General features: G+C 38.3%; 2 protein-coding genes across 3 annotated transcripts; both read left to right on the plus strand.

Annotated features, from left to right (window-relative positions):
- Positions 1-1,010: 1,010 nt before the first annotated feature.
- On the plus strand, positions 1,011-5,262 carry LOC132606324 (ERBB-3 BINDING PROTEIN 1). 2 transcript variants are annotated; one of them, XM_060319778.1, is made up of 10 exons: positions 1,011-1,161; positions 1,242-1,371; positions 1,897-1,981; positions 2,087-2,236; positions 2,420-2,573; positions 3,828-4,043; positions 4,153-4,289; positions 4,415-4,506; positions 4,649-4,831; positions 4,940-5,262. In XM_060319778.1, exons 2-10 carry the CDS (start codon positions 1,281-1,283, stop codon positions 4,993-4,995), a joined length of 1,164 nt encoding a protein of 387 aa, XP_060175761.1. In that variant the 5' UTR covers positions 1,011-1,161; positions 1,242-1,280; the 3' UTR covers positions 4,996-5,262. The 2 variants fall into 2 exon arrangements, with proteins under 2 accessions (XP_060175761.1, XP_060175770.1); XM_060319787.1 differs by having other exon boundaries at positions 1,022-1,161; positions 1,245-1,371.
- Positions 5,263-6,274: 1,012 nt separating this feature from the next.
- LOC132606320 (DExH-box ATP-dependent RNA helicase DExH12-like) lies at positions 6,275-14,970 on the plus strand. The gene is made up of 4 exons (XM_060319763.1): positions 6,275-6,510; positions 7,134-10,111; positions 11,099-11,488; positions 11,600-14,970. Exons 2-4 carry the CDS (start codon positions 7,157-7,159, stop codon positions 14,786-14,788), a joined length of 6,534 nt encoding a protein of 2,177 aa, XP_060175746.1. The 5' UTR covers positions 6,275-6,510; positions 7,134-7,156; the 3' UTR covers positions 14,789-14,970.
- The last annotated feature ends 1,053 nt before the right edge of the window (positions 14,971-16,023 follow it).

Here is a 16,023-nt window from a genome sequence, read left to right on the forward strand (position 1 = left end):
AAAAGATCAGTCTTTTTTTTTTTTCAAATTTTGACAAGAAAAACATTTTTTCCGGATTTTATTTGAAAAATAAAAGTGTCCTAAGAAAATGAAATCATGAAAATCAAGATCTTTTAAGACATTTAAAAAAAAAATAATCAAGTTTTCCATATTTTTAACAAATCCATTTTTCCATATTTTAAAAAAAAATCATGTTTTCAGTTTTTTTTTTTTAAAACATATGGGTTTTAAAAAAAATCAAATTTTCATTTTTTTTAAAAAGAGTTTTAAATTTATTTATTTTTAAGAAAATTCAGTTTTTTAATTCCCGTTTTCAGTTTTTTTTTTTTTTAAAAACGGGTTTTAAAAATAATTTTTTTAAAAGAAAAATCATTTTTTAATTTTTTTATTCTTAACAATTGACACGTAAGCTGAATTTTTTTTAAAAGAAAATAAATAAATGCACATGTGGCAAGGAGAGTGGCATGAGAGTGGGCATCAGCGTTTAGGGGGGTAATTATTCCGTTTTAAATAAGTTTAGGGGGTAATAGGACAAAAAATTAGGTAAGGTGTATCGTAGGAAAAAAACTACTAGGTGAGGGGGGTAATGATGCCTTATCCCTAATTTAATATATGGGCATGATGCATTATGATTGACGTGTTTGGTCAGGAGAATAATTGCATTATTTCAACTTCGACTTAAAATAGTATTTACAAATCAATGCTTGTTTTCACAGTTCGATTCATTATTCCATATTGATATTGGAAATCTTTTTTGAAGTGTATTTCAAGTTCAATATGAGTTTTATTCACAAAATTTTACTTTTTTTTTTCTCTTTAAAAATGATATCCAAACACAACAACCCTTTTTTTAAAAAAAATAAATAAATAAAATCGAATACCCTTTTTTACCTAATTTAAACCATAATTCTCCTCAATTATCTATCTCCCTTTGAACTTCTTTTTCTTTCCTCATTTTTAATAAAGCTAACCTTCCAAAAATGATAGTAGTAACAAGTAGCAACATAAACAATTGCCAAACAAGGCATAAGGAAAAGAGAAAAGGACCCCACTTTATAGCCAAGTAATCACCCACGCTGTCTCCTTTTTATCACCTCACACACACCTTTGAACACGCTAAAAACCCTAGCTTCAAACCCTTGTTGCCTCCACTTCCATTCGGTAAGTTTGCTGCTCTTCTATTCTTCCTCATTCCTTCTCTTCTCTCTTCTAACTTCATTCTTCTCCCTTTTTGTTTTCAGTAGAATTTGTGTAAGTGTATTTATAGGTGTTTGGTCAGTATGTCGGACGACGAAAGAGAAGAGAAAGAATTGGATCTCACCAGTCCTGAGGTTGTCACCAAATACAAGAGCGCCGCCGAAATTGTTAACAGTTATTCTCCTTTCTCCCTATACTTTTATTGGCCTTTTAATTTGATATTTATTTTCCGATTGACAGTTTAATCTTTTGTCTGATATCTGAAAGTCCATTAACCATCTCATTTTTTGGTTGTACATACCAGCATCAATTCCTTACAAAGTTACACAACAACAAAAAAACCGGTGTAATCCCACAAGTGGGGTCTTGGGAGGCAGAGTGTACGCAGACTTTATCCCTATCTTGTTGAGAGACTGTTTCCAACGAAATAGGCAGCAGCAACAAGCATAAAAGAAAAGAAAAAAATATTAATTAAAACAGCGAGATAATAAGGTAACCGAGGCTACAGAAACGAAAGATAGTAATATAAATCTAAGAATAAGAAAATACGAGACTACCAAAAAAGGTAGACTATCTACTAACTTTCTACCCTAATACATGTGGAAAAAATCGCAATTATTCGGAAAGGGTATTTGAAAATAGTTATAGGGTCCATGTTATGAAGGACTAAGTTTTGTTATTTCGGTTATGATTTTGCAGAGGCTCTGCAGTTGGTGTTGTCAGCATGCAGGCCAAAAGCAAAGATAGTTGATCTCTGTGAAAAGGGGGATGCCTACATCAAAGAGTATGCACTTGGGTTTTCTATACTTTCAAAACCTTTAATTTCCTCGTATCTCAGGAATAATGTTATCTGCTAAGTGTACTTATTGATGACTAAAACGCGTTGTAGGCAAACTGGGAACATGTACAAGAATGTGAAGAAGAAGATTGAGAGAGGTGTTGCGTTTCCAACGTGTATTTCAGTTAATAACACTGTGTGCCATTTCTCTCCATTGTCTAGTGATGAGACAGTACTGGAAGAAGGTGATATATTGAAGATGTAAGTAATAATTTACATCACCCTGAGGTGATTTTCATTGTTTATCATGATACCAATTGCTAGTTTAGAAATAAAAAAAGAACAATTCTTTCAGCACGGAGCTAAACTTGGATTGTGTCATCGAGTGCTTATAGCAGGAAATTTACGTTTGTGTGAGTAACATGTAGTTCTTTTTTGATGCAGTGATATGGGATGTCACATTGATGGTTTTATTGCAGTAGTTGGACATACACATGTTCTTCACGAAGGACCAGTTACCGGTAGAGCTGCTGATGTCATTGCAGCTGCTAATACAGCAGCTGAAGTTGCTTTGAGGCTTGTGAGACCAGGAAAGAAGGTAATGTTATTCTAGATATTTGTTTATTCTGATGCACTAACTGATTACATGTTATTTATTTGAGAGATATTTCTTTCTGTTTCTTGCTTATATATAGTAAGAGATTTCTATCTGAAATTAACTTATATGTATTTCTTATATAATTACAAAAAAAAAGAGTTCTGTCTGGAAACTCCTTCCACATGTCAAATTATGTACATGGTAGGGTTGGTCAATAATGATGTTGAACCAGCTTTATTGATTATATCAGTAAAGCATGGTAGGGTTGCGAGATCATATCAGTAATAGCTTGTTTATTCAGTAAGTTACCACTGTAGTTTTTTCTTTTTTTCCCATTGGCTCATTGAGTACTTAAGTTTGCTCAAGCAATTTGCTAAGTGGATAGTGTCATTCAAGTTTCTAAACGGTGGTAGTGATCTGGTGATGATGTGCTCGTTTTTCTTCAATCTTTGCTGCTCTTTGCTCTCTGCAACAACATTTTCTCTTGCTTGATGAACGTGCTCTGCTGGATCTTGTTCAGCTAATGCATGATTCTGGTCTTTGCCTATTTGAAAAGAAACTATAAGTCCTTTCAAAAAATTACAAGTCCTTTCCGTGTGACTGCTTGTTACATCCTTAGCTTAGTGGGTCCTTTTGGGAAAGGACTTTTTAAATTGAGAGGAACCTCAAACCAATAAAGTTGGAGTCACTATTGATGGGTGTGAACACGTTTTTGTTGCTTAGTAACTTGCAATGTATTCCTTTTTCTCCACCATATGATCCTGTTGATCTTCAGTGGTCTAGCATATCCAGTCTCTTAGTGCCGCTTTTTTCTTTTTGACAGTTATATTTCCTTCTCTTAGTGCTAGGTGGATTTGATATTTTGAATATAAACATATGTTATGGTTCCAAGAAATCAGTAACATTATGTATTGAAAAAAATTCTTGGTATGTACTTCAGTCACTAGTCTTTGACTTACATGAGATCAACTTATCTCAATTTGATGTTGGGAAGCAGATATTTTGTAAATTTATGTAATGTCCGAGTTGTAGATCATCTTAGGTAATGTTAAATAACAAGGAAGGTTCTTAATCCTCAGACTACTGTGAGGTGAGACTTCATATCTTCCTTTGGTCTCATTCAAATGTTATGAATATGTAGACGAGGTAGAGTAGGTGTTTTGTATAGCTGCTGTATATGCCATCCTTCAAAGCAAATAACTGTTTGATTTCCTTGTGTATTATTTTTGTTGCTAAATTCCTTGGATATTGCAGAATTCAGATGTAACAGAAGCTATTCAGAAAGTTGCTGCTGCCTATGACTGCAAGATTGTTGAAGGTGTATTGAGTCATCAAATGAAGCAGTTTGTTATTGATGGAAACAAAGTCGTATTGAGCGTGTCCAATCCTGATACAAGAGTAGATGAAGCAGAATTTGAGGAGAATGAGGTCTACTCCATTGATATTGTGACGAGCACTGGTGATGGAAAGGTATGGACGTGTGTTGCACCTTTGACATGTGAAAATTAAAGATGCAATGATTTTTCTTTATGAATCTCACAGTTGTTTACTTTCACGGGCCTTTTTTAAAAATTTGCAGCCAAAGTTATTGGACGAGAAACAAACCACTATCTACAAGAGAGCCGTAGACAAAAGCTATAACCTGAAGATGAAAGCCTCAAGGTTTATCTTCAGCGAAATCAGTCAGAAGTTCCCTATCATGCCTTTTACGGCAAGGTCCGATGATTTTCCTAATTTCCATATTCTGCTGTAGTAATTTAGACGTTTCATGATCATAATGATGTCTGGTTTCACTTATGAAAGAGAATGCTGTTTAGTTACTCTTTATTTTACTTGAACAGGGATTTGGAGGAGAAGAGGGCTCGTTTGGGCCTAGTTGAATGTGTTAACCATGAGCTTTTGCAGCCATATCCTGTTCTACATGAGAAACCTGGTTAGTACCATTTTAGCTGTGTCAGCGTCGTGATATATTCCTATGCTGAAGCAGGATCAAATTCGCCAGTATTCGAATTTAAATGGAAGTTTTGTCATAATGTCCCTTTGTTTGTTTGATATCATCTTTTGTTGCTATGCAGGTGATTTGGTTGCTCACATCAAATTCACAGTGCTTTTAATGCCTAATGGGTCGGATAGGGTTACATCTCATGCTCTCCAGGAGCTGAACCCTACAAAGACGACAGAGGATGAACCTGAAATCAAGGCCTGGCTAGCCCTTCCCGTTAAGACCAAGAAGAAAGGTGGTGGGAAGAAAAAGAAAGGTAATTCAAAATGCATTTGCAAATAGTGTTCTTGAAATTGTAGAACAATATTTGGCAGTCTAACCAGTTAACTTCTTTAATTCTAATATCTTACCCTTGCTTGAGCAGGAAAGAAAGGCGACAAGACAGAAGAGTCATCTCAAGCTGAGCCTATGGAAGGATAACGAAAGTGGCTCCAAATCTTGATACTTTGCAATTTTGGGGTGCTTGATCGATCAACTTCACTGATGAAACTATTGGTCCAGTGTTGGTCGACTCGTTACCTTTGCTTCTGTTCATCCTTATAGCACTATGCTATACATGGGAAAGACGGTTGTTGTCCTCGTCTTGTACTGTCATGTTAAGTTATTCTCCTTTAGGGTTTTCCAATGCTATTCAAAATGCTCTTATCATTTTAGACCTTCAATAAGTCCGTATTGTGTCCTTCTCAATTTGAAGTTAGAAAGATGACAGTTTTGTTTCTGATAGAAATATGGTCGGTCCCTCTACTAAAATCTAACATGAGCTAAGAAAGATATTTAAGGAACATGTTTTTTTAGAGAAATAATTTCCAGAAGGACCAGATCATTTTAATCAATTAAACGTGAGAAAATTGAAAGAACAACATACCAAGCACACCTATAGGAAAATTTCACTTCATCAAAGAGTGCTATCACCTTCTATATGGAATAAGAGTATTGTACCAAGATTTTGGTATGATTTTTTTTTTCTTTAGATGTTATATCTCCAAGCGAAGCAGACTGTGCCCCACAAAATTAACAAAAATTGCACTTACGGAGTTCATCAGCTTCACGTTCTCTCAAGTCTCAACAATTAGTACTCACTTTTACGACATTATATCAATGGATGTATAGCATTGTGATCTTCGAGAGCAGTTTCACTGAATTAAATTCCCTGACGTCTGCGCTACATAAAACAAAACTCACAAAAATTGTGTTACAAATAATAGAAGTAGAAAATAAACATCTGTGAACTCTCACGGAATATACATGTATAGTATCTTTTAGGAATTGTTATCACTTCTATCCTCCATTCAAATTTCAGGAATGTTATGCTGAGAATAAAAGCCATAAACATAATAACCATTTGTGTCTTATCCACAAATTTTATTAAATTACTTGGATATTTAGAAAAAATTGTGGAAAATTTTGCCGTTTTCAAATAAAAATATATATTTAATCATGAATAAAGAATTAAAATTAAAATTTTAGAAAAACTATCATAAGATCTAAAGCATCGTCTTGTTGATACATGATAATTTTTTAATTAATTGTAACTCTATTTTTCGAAAGGTTAAAAAAATCATCAACATTTTTAGTCACAGATATAAAAAGCCTTCATCAAAAGAGGACATAAATTACGACATGGTTAATTTTAATTATCGTATTTTAGTTTGGTTTTGTAATGGGAAAAACAAAATACTAGATGTTATTACTTCTCCTTGCCCCTTTAACATAAATCACACATGTCATCTATCTCAACCCTAAAGAAAAGAAAGTTGTATATCTACAATTGACTTCATTTTAGTCCGAAAAGCTCACAGTAGGGCTGCACTTATTACTGTCCAAATCTATGGCGGTTGTTTGAGGCGGTTGTCAACTACTCCTATTTATATATATTAATCAGTTTTTAGTATTAACTCTACTTTCTCCCTTGTTGCCTAGTCGGACACGCTTGGGGTAAGTTCAATTTTTTATTTTTCATATTCGTCTTTGTTGTTTTTTCGTTTGAATTTGTATCTGTGTTTTATAACTGTAGTTCGTACATCTCTCCGGCTAGGCAACCTGATATTCATATTGTCAACTTTTGGATTTGAAGTTGTACTTAGGGTTTAGCTTTTTGAGCTGACACTAATTTTTTTTTTTTTTGAATTTGTATCTGTGTTTTACAACTGGAGTTGCTGAATCTCTCTGGCTAGGCAAACTGATATTTGCATTATCAAACTTAGGGTTTTAACTGTTTGAGCCGTAAGTCCACATTTGTTGTGAAATTTAGGTTTTCTGATATTTGATTGAAAGAACTGTAATTCCGAAATCTCTCTTGTTAGCAACCTGATATTCACATTGTCATTTTTTGAATTTGTATATTCACTTAGGTTTAGCTGTTTGAGAGGACTAATGAATACATCTATGTGTGCTTTTATTTTGAATTTGTATCTGTGTTTTCGAACTGTAGTTGCTGAATCTCTCCGGCTAGGCTACCTGATATTTGTATGATCAATTTTTGAATTTGTATATCCACTTAGGGTTTAGCTGTTTGAGCTGACTAATTGAATACCTTCATATTTGTTGTGAAATTGTAGGTTTTCTGATTAGTGATTGAAAGATGTCGAATTTGGGCGGTGGTGCAGAAGCACATGCACGTTTCAAACAGTATGAATACAGAGCAAACTCGAGTCTTGTCCTAACTACTGATTCTCGTCCCCGTGATACTCATGAACCGTCTGGTGAACCTGAGTCTCTTTATGGAAAAATAGATCCCAAATCATTTGGTGATCGAGCTTACAAGGGTAGACCTCCGGAGTTGGATGAGAAACTTCAGAAAGCTAGGAAGAAGAAGGAGCGGGAACCACTTGTCTCTGAGCCCACTAGGCAAAGCAAGAAGAGACGACTTCAGGAAGAAAGTGTTCTTACTTCGAGCGAGGAAGGTGTTTACCAGCCTAAAACAAAGGAAACTAGGGCTGCTTATGAGGCCATGCTCAGCTTGATTCAGCAGCAACTTGGTGGACAGCCCCTCAACATTGTGAGTGGGGCAGCTGATGAGATGTTGGCAGTGTTAAAAAATGACAACTTAAAGAACCCTGAGAAGAAAAAGGAAATTGAAAAGCTGTTAAATTCCATCTCGAGCCAGATGTTTGATCAGTTGGTGTCTATTGGGCGACTCATTACTGACTATCAAGATGGCGGCGATGCATCGGCGTCTGCTGCAGCTGATGGCGATGAAGCTCTTGATGATGATGTCGGTGTAGCAGTTGAGTTTGAGGAGAATGAAGAAGAAGAAGAAGAGAGTGACCTTGATGTGGTACCTGATGATGAAGAGGAGGACGATGATGTGATGGAAGCCAGTGGTTCTGGGGCTATGCAGATGGGCAGTGGCATTGATGATGATGAGATGCGGGAGGCGGATGAGGGAATGGCCTTGAATGTTCAGGACATAGATGCTTATTGGCTTCAAAGAAAGATCTCTCAAGCTTACGAGCAACAGATCGATCCGCAACAAAGCCAAAAGCTTGCTGAAGAGGTTCTAAAAATTCTTGCTGAAGGCGATGATCGTGAAGTAGAAACAAAGCTGCTGGTGCATCTCCAATTTGATAAGTTCAGCCTCATCAAATATCTTTTGCGCAATCGGCTAAAGGTAGTATGGTGTACCCGTCTTGCAAGGGCTGAAGATCAAGAGAATAGGAAGAAAATTGAAGAAGAGATGTTGGGGTTGGGGCCAGATCACGTGGCGATATTAGAGCAGTTGCATGCTACTAGGGCTACTGCAAAAGAGAGGCAGAAGAATCTGGAAAAAAGCATTAGGGAAGAGGCTCGGCGTCTTAAAGATGAGTCTGGTGTTGATGGTGATGGAGAAAGGAAGGCACTTGTAGATAGAGATCTTGATAATGGTTGGTTAACGGGGCAGCGCCAGTTTCTTGATCTTGACAGTCTTGCATTTCAACAAGGCGGTTTGTTGATGGCAAATAAGAAATGTGAGCTTCCAGTGGGGTCTTACAGGAATCATAAGAAGGGGTATGAGGAAGTTCACGTGCCAGCATTGAAGCCAAAGCCACTCGCCCCTGGCGAAGAGCTTGTGAAGATATCCTCCATTCCAGAGTGGGCTCAACCAGCGTTCAGTGGGATGACCCAATTGAACAGGGTGCAGAGTAAAGTATATGAGACTGCCCTCTTTTCCCCAGAGAACATTTTGCTCTGTGCTCCAACTGGTGCTGGGAAGACCAATGTGGCTGTGCTTACTATACTTCAGCAAATTGCGCTAAACCGCAACGAAGATGATGGAACATTCAACCACAACAACTATAAGATTGTATATGTGGCACCCATGAAAGCCCTTGTTGCTGAAGTGGTTGGTAATCTCTCCAGGCGTTTGGAACATTATGGTGTTACGGTGAAAGAGTTGAGTGGTGATCAAACATTAACTCGTCAACAGATTGAAGAGACTCAAATTATTGTGACTACCCCAGAGAAGTGGGATATTATAACCAGAAAGTCAGGCGATCGCACATATACACAGCTTGTTAAACTTCTTATTATTGATGAGATACATCTCCTGCATGACAACCGAGGCCCCGTCTTGGAGAGTATCATTGCGAGAACTATTAGACAGATTGAAACCACAAAAGAGCATATTCGGCTTGTTGGATTGTCAGCAACTCTTCCAAATTATGAGGATGTGGCTGTGTTTTTGCGAGTTGATCTGAAGAAAGGACTCTTCCATTTTGACAATAGCTATAGGCCTGTACCGTTGGCTCAACAGTATATTGGAATTACTGTCAAGAAGCCACTGCAGAGATTCCAGTTGATGAATGACGTTTGCTATGAGAAAGTGATTGGTGTTGCAGGAAAGCATCAGGTGCTTATTTTTGTCCATTCAAGGAAGGAAACATTTAAAACAGCTCGCGCTATACGGGATACTGCACTTGCTAATGACACCCTTGGTAAGTTCATGAAGGAGGAAGGTGTAACCCGGGAAATTCTACAGTCTCAAACTGAACTTGTCAAGAGCAATGATCTGAAAGATCTTTTACCATATGGTTTTGCCATCCATCATGCTGGGATGGTTAGAACCGATCGGCAACTTGTGGAGGATCTTTTTGCTGATGGCCATGTGCAAGTGTTGGTTTCAACTGCAACTTTAGCATGGGGTGTCAATTTGCCTGCACATACTGTCATTATAAAAGGTACCCAGATATACAATCCTGAAAAAGGAGCATGGACTGAACTCAGTCCTCTTGATGTTATGCAAATGCTTGGTCGTGCTGGAAGGCCTCAATATGACACTTATGGTGAAGGAATTATCTTGACTGGCCATAGTGAATTACAGTACTATCTATCCCTCATGAATCAGCAGCTCCCGATCGAAAGTCAGTTCATTTCGAAGTTGGCAGATCAACTAAATGCAGAGATTGTCCTTGGGACAGTCCTGAATGCAAAAGAGGCCTGCAAGTGGCTCCTATACACTTACCTCTATGTTCGCATGGTACGGAATCCCACACTTTATGGTCTAGCTGCTGATGCTCTTAAAACTGATTATGCTTTGGAGGAAAGGCGTGCTGACTTGGTAAGTCTTGTGTATATACCGCTTGCTGATCTTTTTTTCTTTACTTTTCTTTTTGATAAAAGTTTCATTAATGAAGTGCCAAGAATGCACTGCAAAATACAAAGAGAAAGATTTACAAAGGTACTATCACTATTTCATCCCCAGAAACCCCAAAAAGTCAACATACTGTGACAAATTTTCTATCTTGTTGTTTTGAACCAGAAATATAAATTATGAAGACATTTACTTTTAACAAAAGGTATGAGTTTTTTTGGGCCTTCAAAGCATCTCTTATTCCCCTCATACCAGATTGTCCACGTGATACACAACGGATTGGTTTTCCAGATCTGGTCCCTTCATTTGTCAACTCTCACTGCTGAGTTTTTTTGGGCCTTCAAAGCATGTCTTATTCCCCTCATACCAGATTGTCCACGTGATACACAAAAGATTGGTTTTCCAGATCTGGTCCCTTCATTTGTCAACTCTCACTGCTCATTCTTTTTTTTTTTTCTCTTTAAAAAAGTCTGATGTCTTGACATAAATTCATAGCAATGTGGTGGTTCCAGGTTGTAATTATGCGCCCTAATGGGCTTTGCTTTAGAGGAGAGTTTCTGTCGGTGGTTTTCAGTATGCGTTACTTTATAATTGTGGCTTTTGCTTCAAATGAGAATTTCTGTTAAATGCATAGTTTAATAATAGTTAAATCGTTGGTAGCTGTCCTTGTTGGTGAGTTGATGCTAATGGAGAGCTAGTTTCAATTAGTTTGAATAGAACAGAGCAGAGACTAACCTTCAGTAGAATTGTTTCTATGATAATCAATGGCAGTAACATCTAATTCACTTTGAAATTGTAGTTCTATCTTTTTTTTTTTTGGTAAAGGTAACGTTAAAATTGCTGTTCTATCTTGTAGTGTCTTGTATGATGTTTTGACACAAATTGTATTTTCTATCTTAAGGCTGAAGAGCATCTATGATTTCTTCAGAGGTTGAAATACTTACTTGCTTGCAGGTTCATTCTGCTGCTATATTGCTGGACAAGAATAACTTGGTCAAGTATGACAGGAAAAGTGGATATTTCCAGGTGACTGACTTGGGTCGCATCGCTAGTTATTATTATATAACTCATGGGACAATTTCCACGTACAATGAGCATTTGAAGCCTACGATGGGTGATATTGAACTTTGTAGGCTTTTCTCTCTTAGTGAGGAATTCAAATATGTAACAGTCAGACAAGATGAGAAAATGGAATTGGCGAAGCTTCTAGATCGTGTTCCTATTCCTATAAAAGAGAGTCTTGAGGAGCCTAGTGCCAAGATCAATGTTCTATTGCAGGCATATATTTCACGGCTGAAGCTTGAAGGGCTGTCTTTGTCATCCGACATGGTTTATATAACTCAGGTATGCTGCGTTGTAGTTACAACCTCTTACTTAGTTATTATTTCTTTTTTCATTCGTTGATTTAGTGTTATCTGATAGCAAATTATCTAACTTAGTTATTTGCTTTTGCAGAGTGCTGCACGTCTGATGCGAGCCCTTTTTGAGATTGTTCTGAAGAGGGGATGGGCTCAGTTAGCTGAGAAGGCCTTAAAATGGTGCAAAATGATAGGCAAGAGGATGTGGAGTGTACAGACACCACTTCGCCAATTCCATGGCATACCAAATGAGATCTTGATGAAGTTGGAGAAGAAAGACTTGGCTTGGGAGCGTTATTATGATCTTTCGTCACAAGAGTTGGGAGAGCTTATCCGGTTCCCAAAGATGGGGAGGACGTTACACAAGTTTATTCATCAGTTCCCAAAGCTTAACCTCGCAGCACATGTTCAACCAATTACCCGGTCAGTCTTGAGGGTTGAATTGACTATTACACCAGATTTTCAATGGGAAGACAAGGTTCATGGTTATGTAGAACCTTTCTGGATAATTGTTGAAGATAATGATGGGGAGTATATTCTTCATCATGAATATTTCATGCTGAAGAAGCAGTATATTGATGAAGACCATACTTTGAATTTCACGGTCCCAATATATGAGCCATTGCCCCCTCAGTATTTCATTCGCGTCGTCTCTGACAAATGGCTAGGGTCCCAGACTGTTTTGCCTGTCTCTTTCCGACACCTGATTTTGCCGGAGAAATATCCTCCTCCCACCGAGTTACTAGACTTACAACCTCTGCCAGTTACTGCATTGAGGAATCCGGCATATGAAGCACTTTATCAAGATTTCAAGCATTTCAATCCAGTTCAGACTCAGGTTTTCACAGTGTTGTACAATTCAGATGACAATGTCTTGGTTGCAGCTCCAACTGGTAGTGGGAAGACCATTTGCGCCGAATTTGCCATATTGAGGAATCATCAGAAAGGACCTGATAGCACCATTCGTGCTGTGTATATAGCTCCACTAGAGGCTCTTGCCAAAGAGCGGTTCAGTGATTGGAAAAAGAAATTTGGGGACTATCTGGGAATGAGAGTTGTTGAATTAACTGGGGAGACAGCAAGTGATCTGAAGCTGTTGGAGAAGGGTCAACTGATTATCAGCACACCTGAGAAATGGGATGCTTTATCTCGTCGCTGGAAACAACGTAAGCATGTTCAGCAAGTCAGTCTTTTCATTGTTGATGAATTGCACCTGATTGGTGGTCAAGGTGGCCCAATCCTGGAGGTGATCGTCTCTCGGATGAGATATATCTCAAGCCAGGTTGAGAACAAGATCCGCATCGTTGCTTTGTCAACTTCCTTAGCTAATGCCAAGGATTTGGGAGAATGGATTGGGGCTACTTCTCATGGGCTCTTCAACTTTCCGCCTGGTGTAAGGCCTGTGCCACTGGAAATACACATTCAAGGTGTTGATATTGCTAACTTTGAAGCTAGGATGCAAGCCATGACAAAACCCACATATACTGCAATAGTCCAACATGCAAGGAAGGGAAAGCCTGCAATTGTGTATGTTCCCACAAGGAAGCATGCTCGCTTGACTGCTGTAGATCTGATGACTTATTCAAGCTTGGACAGCGAAGACACACCTATATTTCTGCTACGATCTGCAGAAGAGCTGGGGCCTTTTGTGGACAGGATCAATGAGCCTATGCTGCAAGAGACACTCAAGTATGGTGTGGGCTACTTGCATGAGGGGTTGAGTGCCACTGATCAGGATATAGTGAAGACATTGTTTGAAACTGGATGGATCCAAGTGTGTGTGATGAATGGTACAATGTGTTGGGGTGTACCGCTATCTGCACATTTGGTGGTGGTCATGGGAACACAGTACTATGATGGTAGGGAAAATGCGCACACTGATTATCCTGTTACTGATTTGTTGCAGATGATGGGCCATGCCAGTAGACCTCTTGTAGATAACTCTGGGAAGTGTGTTATCCTCTGCCATGCACCACGCAAGGATTACTACAAGAAGTTCTTGTATGAAGCATTCCCAGTGGAAAGCCATCTGCAACACTATCTCCATGATAATTTGAATGCTGAGGTTGTCGTTGGAGTTATTCAGAACAAGCAGGATGCTGTTGATTACCTTACATGGACCTTCATGTACAGAAGGCTGACACAGAATCCGAATTACTACAATCTGCAGGGTGTGAGTCATAGGCATCTGTCTGACCACCTCTCAGAGCTAGTGGAGAATACCATCAGTGACTTGGAGGCAAGCAAGTGTGTCACTGTTGAGGATGAATATTTGCTTTCACCTCTGAATCTCGGCATGATAGCGTCATATTATTATATCAGTTACACTACAATAGAACGTTTTAGCTCTTCTGTGACCTCCAAAACGAAGTTGAAGGGATTGCTGGAAATATTGGCTTCAGCATCGGAGTTTGAACAGCTGCCGATACGACCAGGTGAAGAGGAGTTGATAAGAAGGTTGATTCATCACCTGCGTTTCTCTTTTGAGAATCCGAAATACACAGATCCTCATGTCAAGGCTAATGCTCTTTTACAAGCCCATTTCTCTAGGCAAGTGTTGGGTGGAAATCTTGCTTCTGATCAGCAAGAGGTGCTTCTTTCTGCTACTAGGCTGCTTCAAGCTATGGTTGATGTTATTTCCAGTAATGGTTGGCTTAGTCTAGCACTTCTAACAATGGAGGTGAGCCAGATGGTGACACAGGGAATGTGGGAACGTGACTCGATGCTTCTCCAGCTTCCACACTTCACAAAGGAATTGGCTAAGAAGTGCCAAGAAAATCCAGGAAAGAGTGTAGAGACAGTGTTTGATTTGGTGGAGTTGGAAGATGACGAGAGGCGTGAGCTCTTGCAAATGTCGGACTTGCAGCTTCTGGATATTGCCCGGTTCTGTAATCGGTTTCCAAACATTGATTTGACATATGATGTGCTGGACAGTGATAATGTGAGTGCTGGAGACGACGTAAGTGTGCAGGTAACCCTTGAGCGAGATCTTGAGGGTAGAACGGAAGTTGGACCTGTTTTTGCACCTAGATATCCCAAAGCCAAGGAAGAAGGATGGTGGCTTGTTGTTGGCGATACAAAGAGCAACCAATTACTGGCCATTAAGAGAGTTGCCCTCCAAAGGAAGTCTAGGGTCAAGCTGGATTTTGCTGCCCCTGCTGAAGCTGGAAAGAGGAACTACACACTCTATTTCATGTGCGATTCTTATTTGGGTTGTGACCAGGAATATAGCTTTACACTTGATGTTAAAGGGGCAATGGCTGAAGATGACAGTGGAAGAGAATGATGTTGTAGCTTTTCTTTTTTGAGAACTTTGCCTATGTGGCTTTCTGTTGTGCTACATCCTTTCTTCTTTTGATAAGCTAGACTTTAATGGCAATTCTGCTGCTTTATAGCTTCAGTAAGTGGTTTGAAATTCTGGTGAAATGGTATGACATGTTTATTTGATTATTATTATTGTTTTTCTCAGTTGGAGGTTTCTCCTTTCTCCCCTCCCCGCTTCTTGATCCGATTCGTATCATCAAAAATATTTCATTCCCCAATCACTGGGCAGGTATGTTGATTTGATCTTTGATCCCTGAATAAATCCTGCTGTCTGATGTATGTTAGGGCCTACTTGAACTGTAGATTTTACACTTACGAAGATGATTGGGCATTTGTGGACTCACTGAAATTGTAGTGCTTTTTGTAAGAGTGGGAATAAGGTTCAATCGCTGCAAGCATTATTCATCCAGGTTTTCCTTTGCTTACTCGGCAAATGTCGGTCGTGCCTAGGTTGAATACAGTAATTCTTAATTAATTTTCGTTTTTTAGACTTTGATTCTTTTTGGACCTGTTTTGTATGAATACGAACAAATAATCGAGTTCTATAGTCCAGTGGTGTGTCTTAATCTGTATTTGCTACAAATTATTGCATACAGACAGGGGAAGGTTGATTGGTGAAGTAGGATACCTTTGAGTTATTTATCTATGCACTTTAGTTATTTTTTTTCACTTTTCGAGCAGTTTCTGATTCGTAGTACAAGTTGGAAGAGACAATTGCTTTGTATTTGGTTGATTCTGCACTAAAGTGTCCCACCGCTTTAATGTTTTCTTGTTGCGTTTACAGAACTTCCTAGCTTTTGCCCTAGCACCGAAACTGGAAATTGAGTTTAATGCTTTGGCAAATGCCAATCATGGCTGACGGTTGCAGAAATAAGGCCCTCTGGTTTTGCAGAATATAGTTGGAGTTGGTTATGTGAATCTTCTACTAATATCAATACTGTTCAATTGATGTTCATATCATTCCAATTCAAAATCCATCTCTTTCCAGGAAGTGGATTTAGCATAGGTGTTTTAACTTGTTATTATCTGTCTCTTGGAATGTTGTCAATGTGAAGATGAGCTGCTGAAATATTACCAGCATTTGATGCATTTTGTAGTTGTTCATCTTCTGCCATGAAGATGGTATTATATATATATATATATATATATATATATATATATATATATATATATATATATATATATATATATATTTTC

The sequence above is a fragment of the Lycium barbarum genome, chromosome 1, assembly GCF_019175385.1.
Source record: "Lycium barbarum isolate Lr01 chromosome 1, ASM1917538v2, whole genome shotgun sequence".
In the NCBI taxonomy this organism is placed as follows: domain Eukaryota; kingdom Viridiplantae; phylum Streptophyta; class Magnoliopsida; order Solanales; family Solanaceae; genus Lycium; species Lycium barbarum.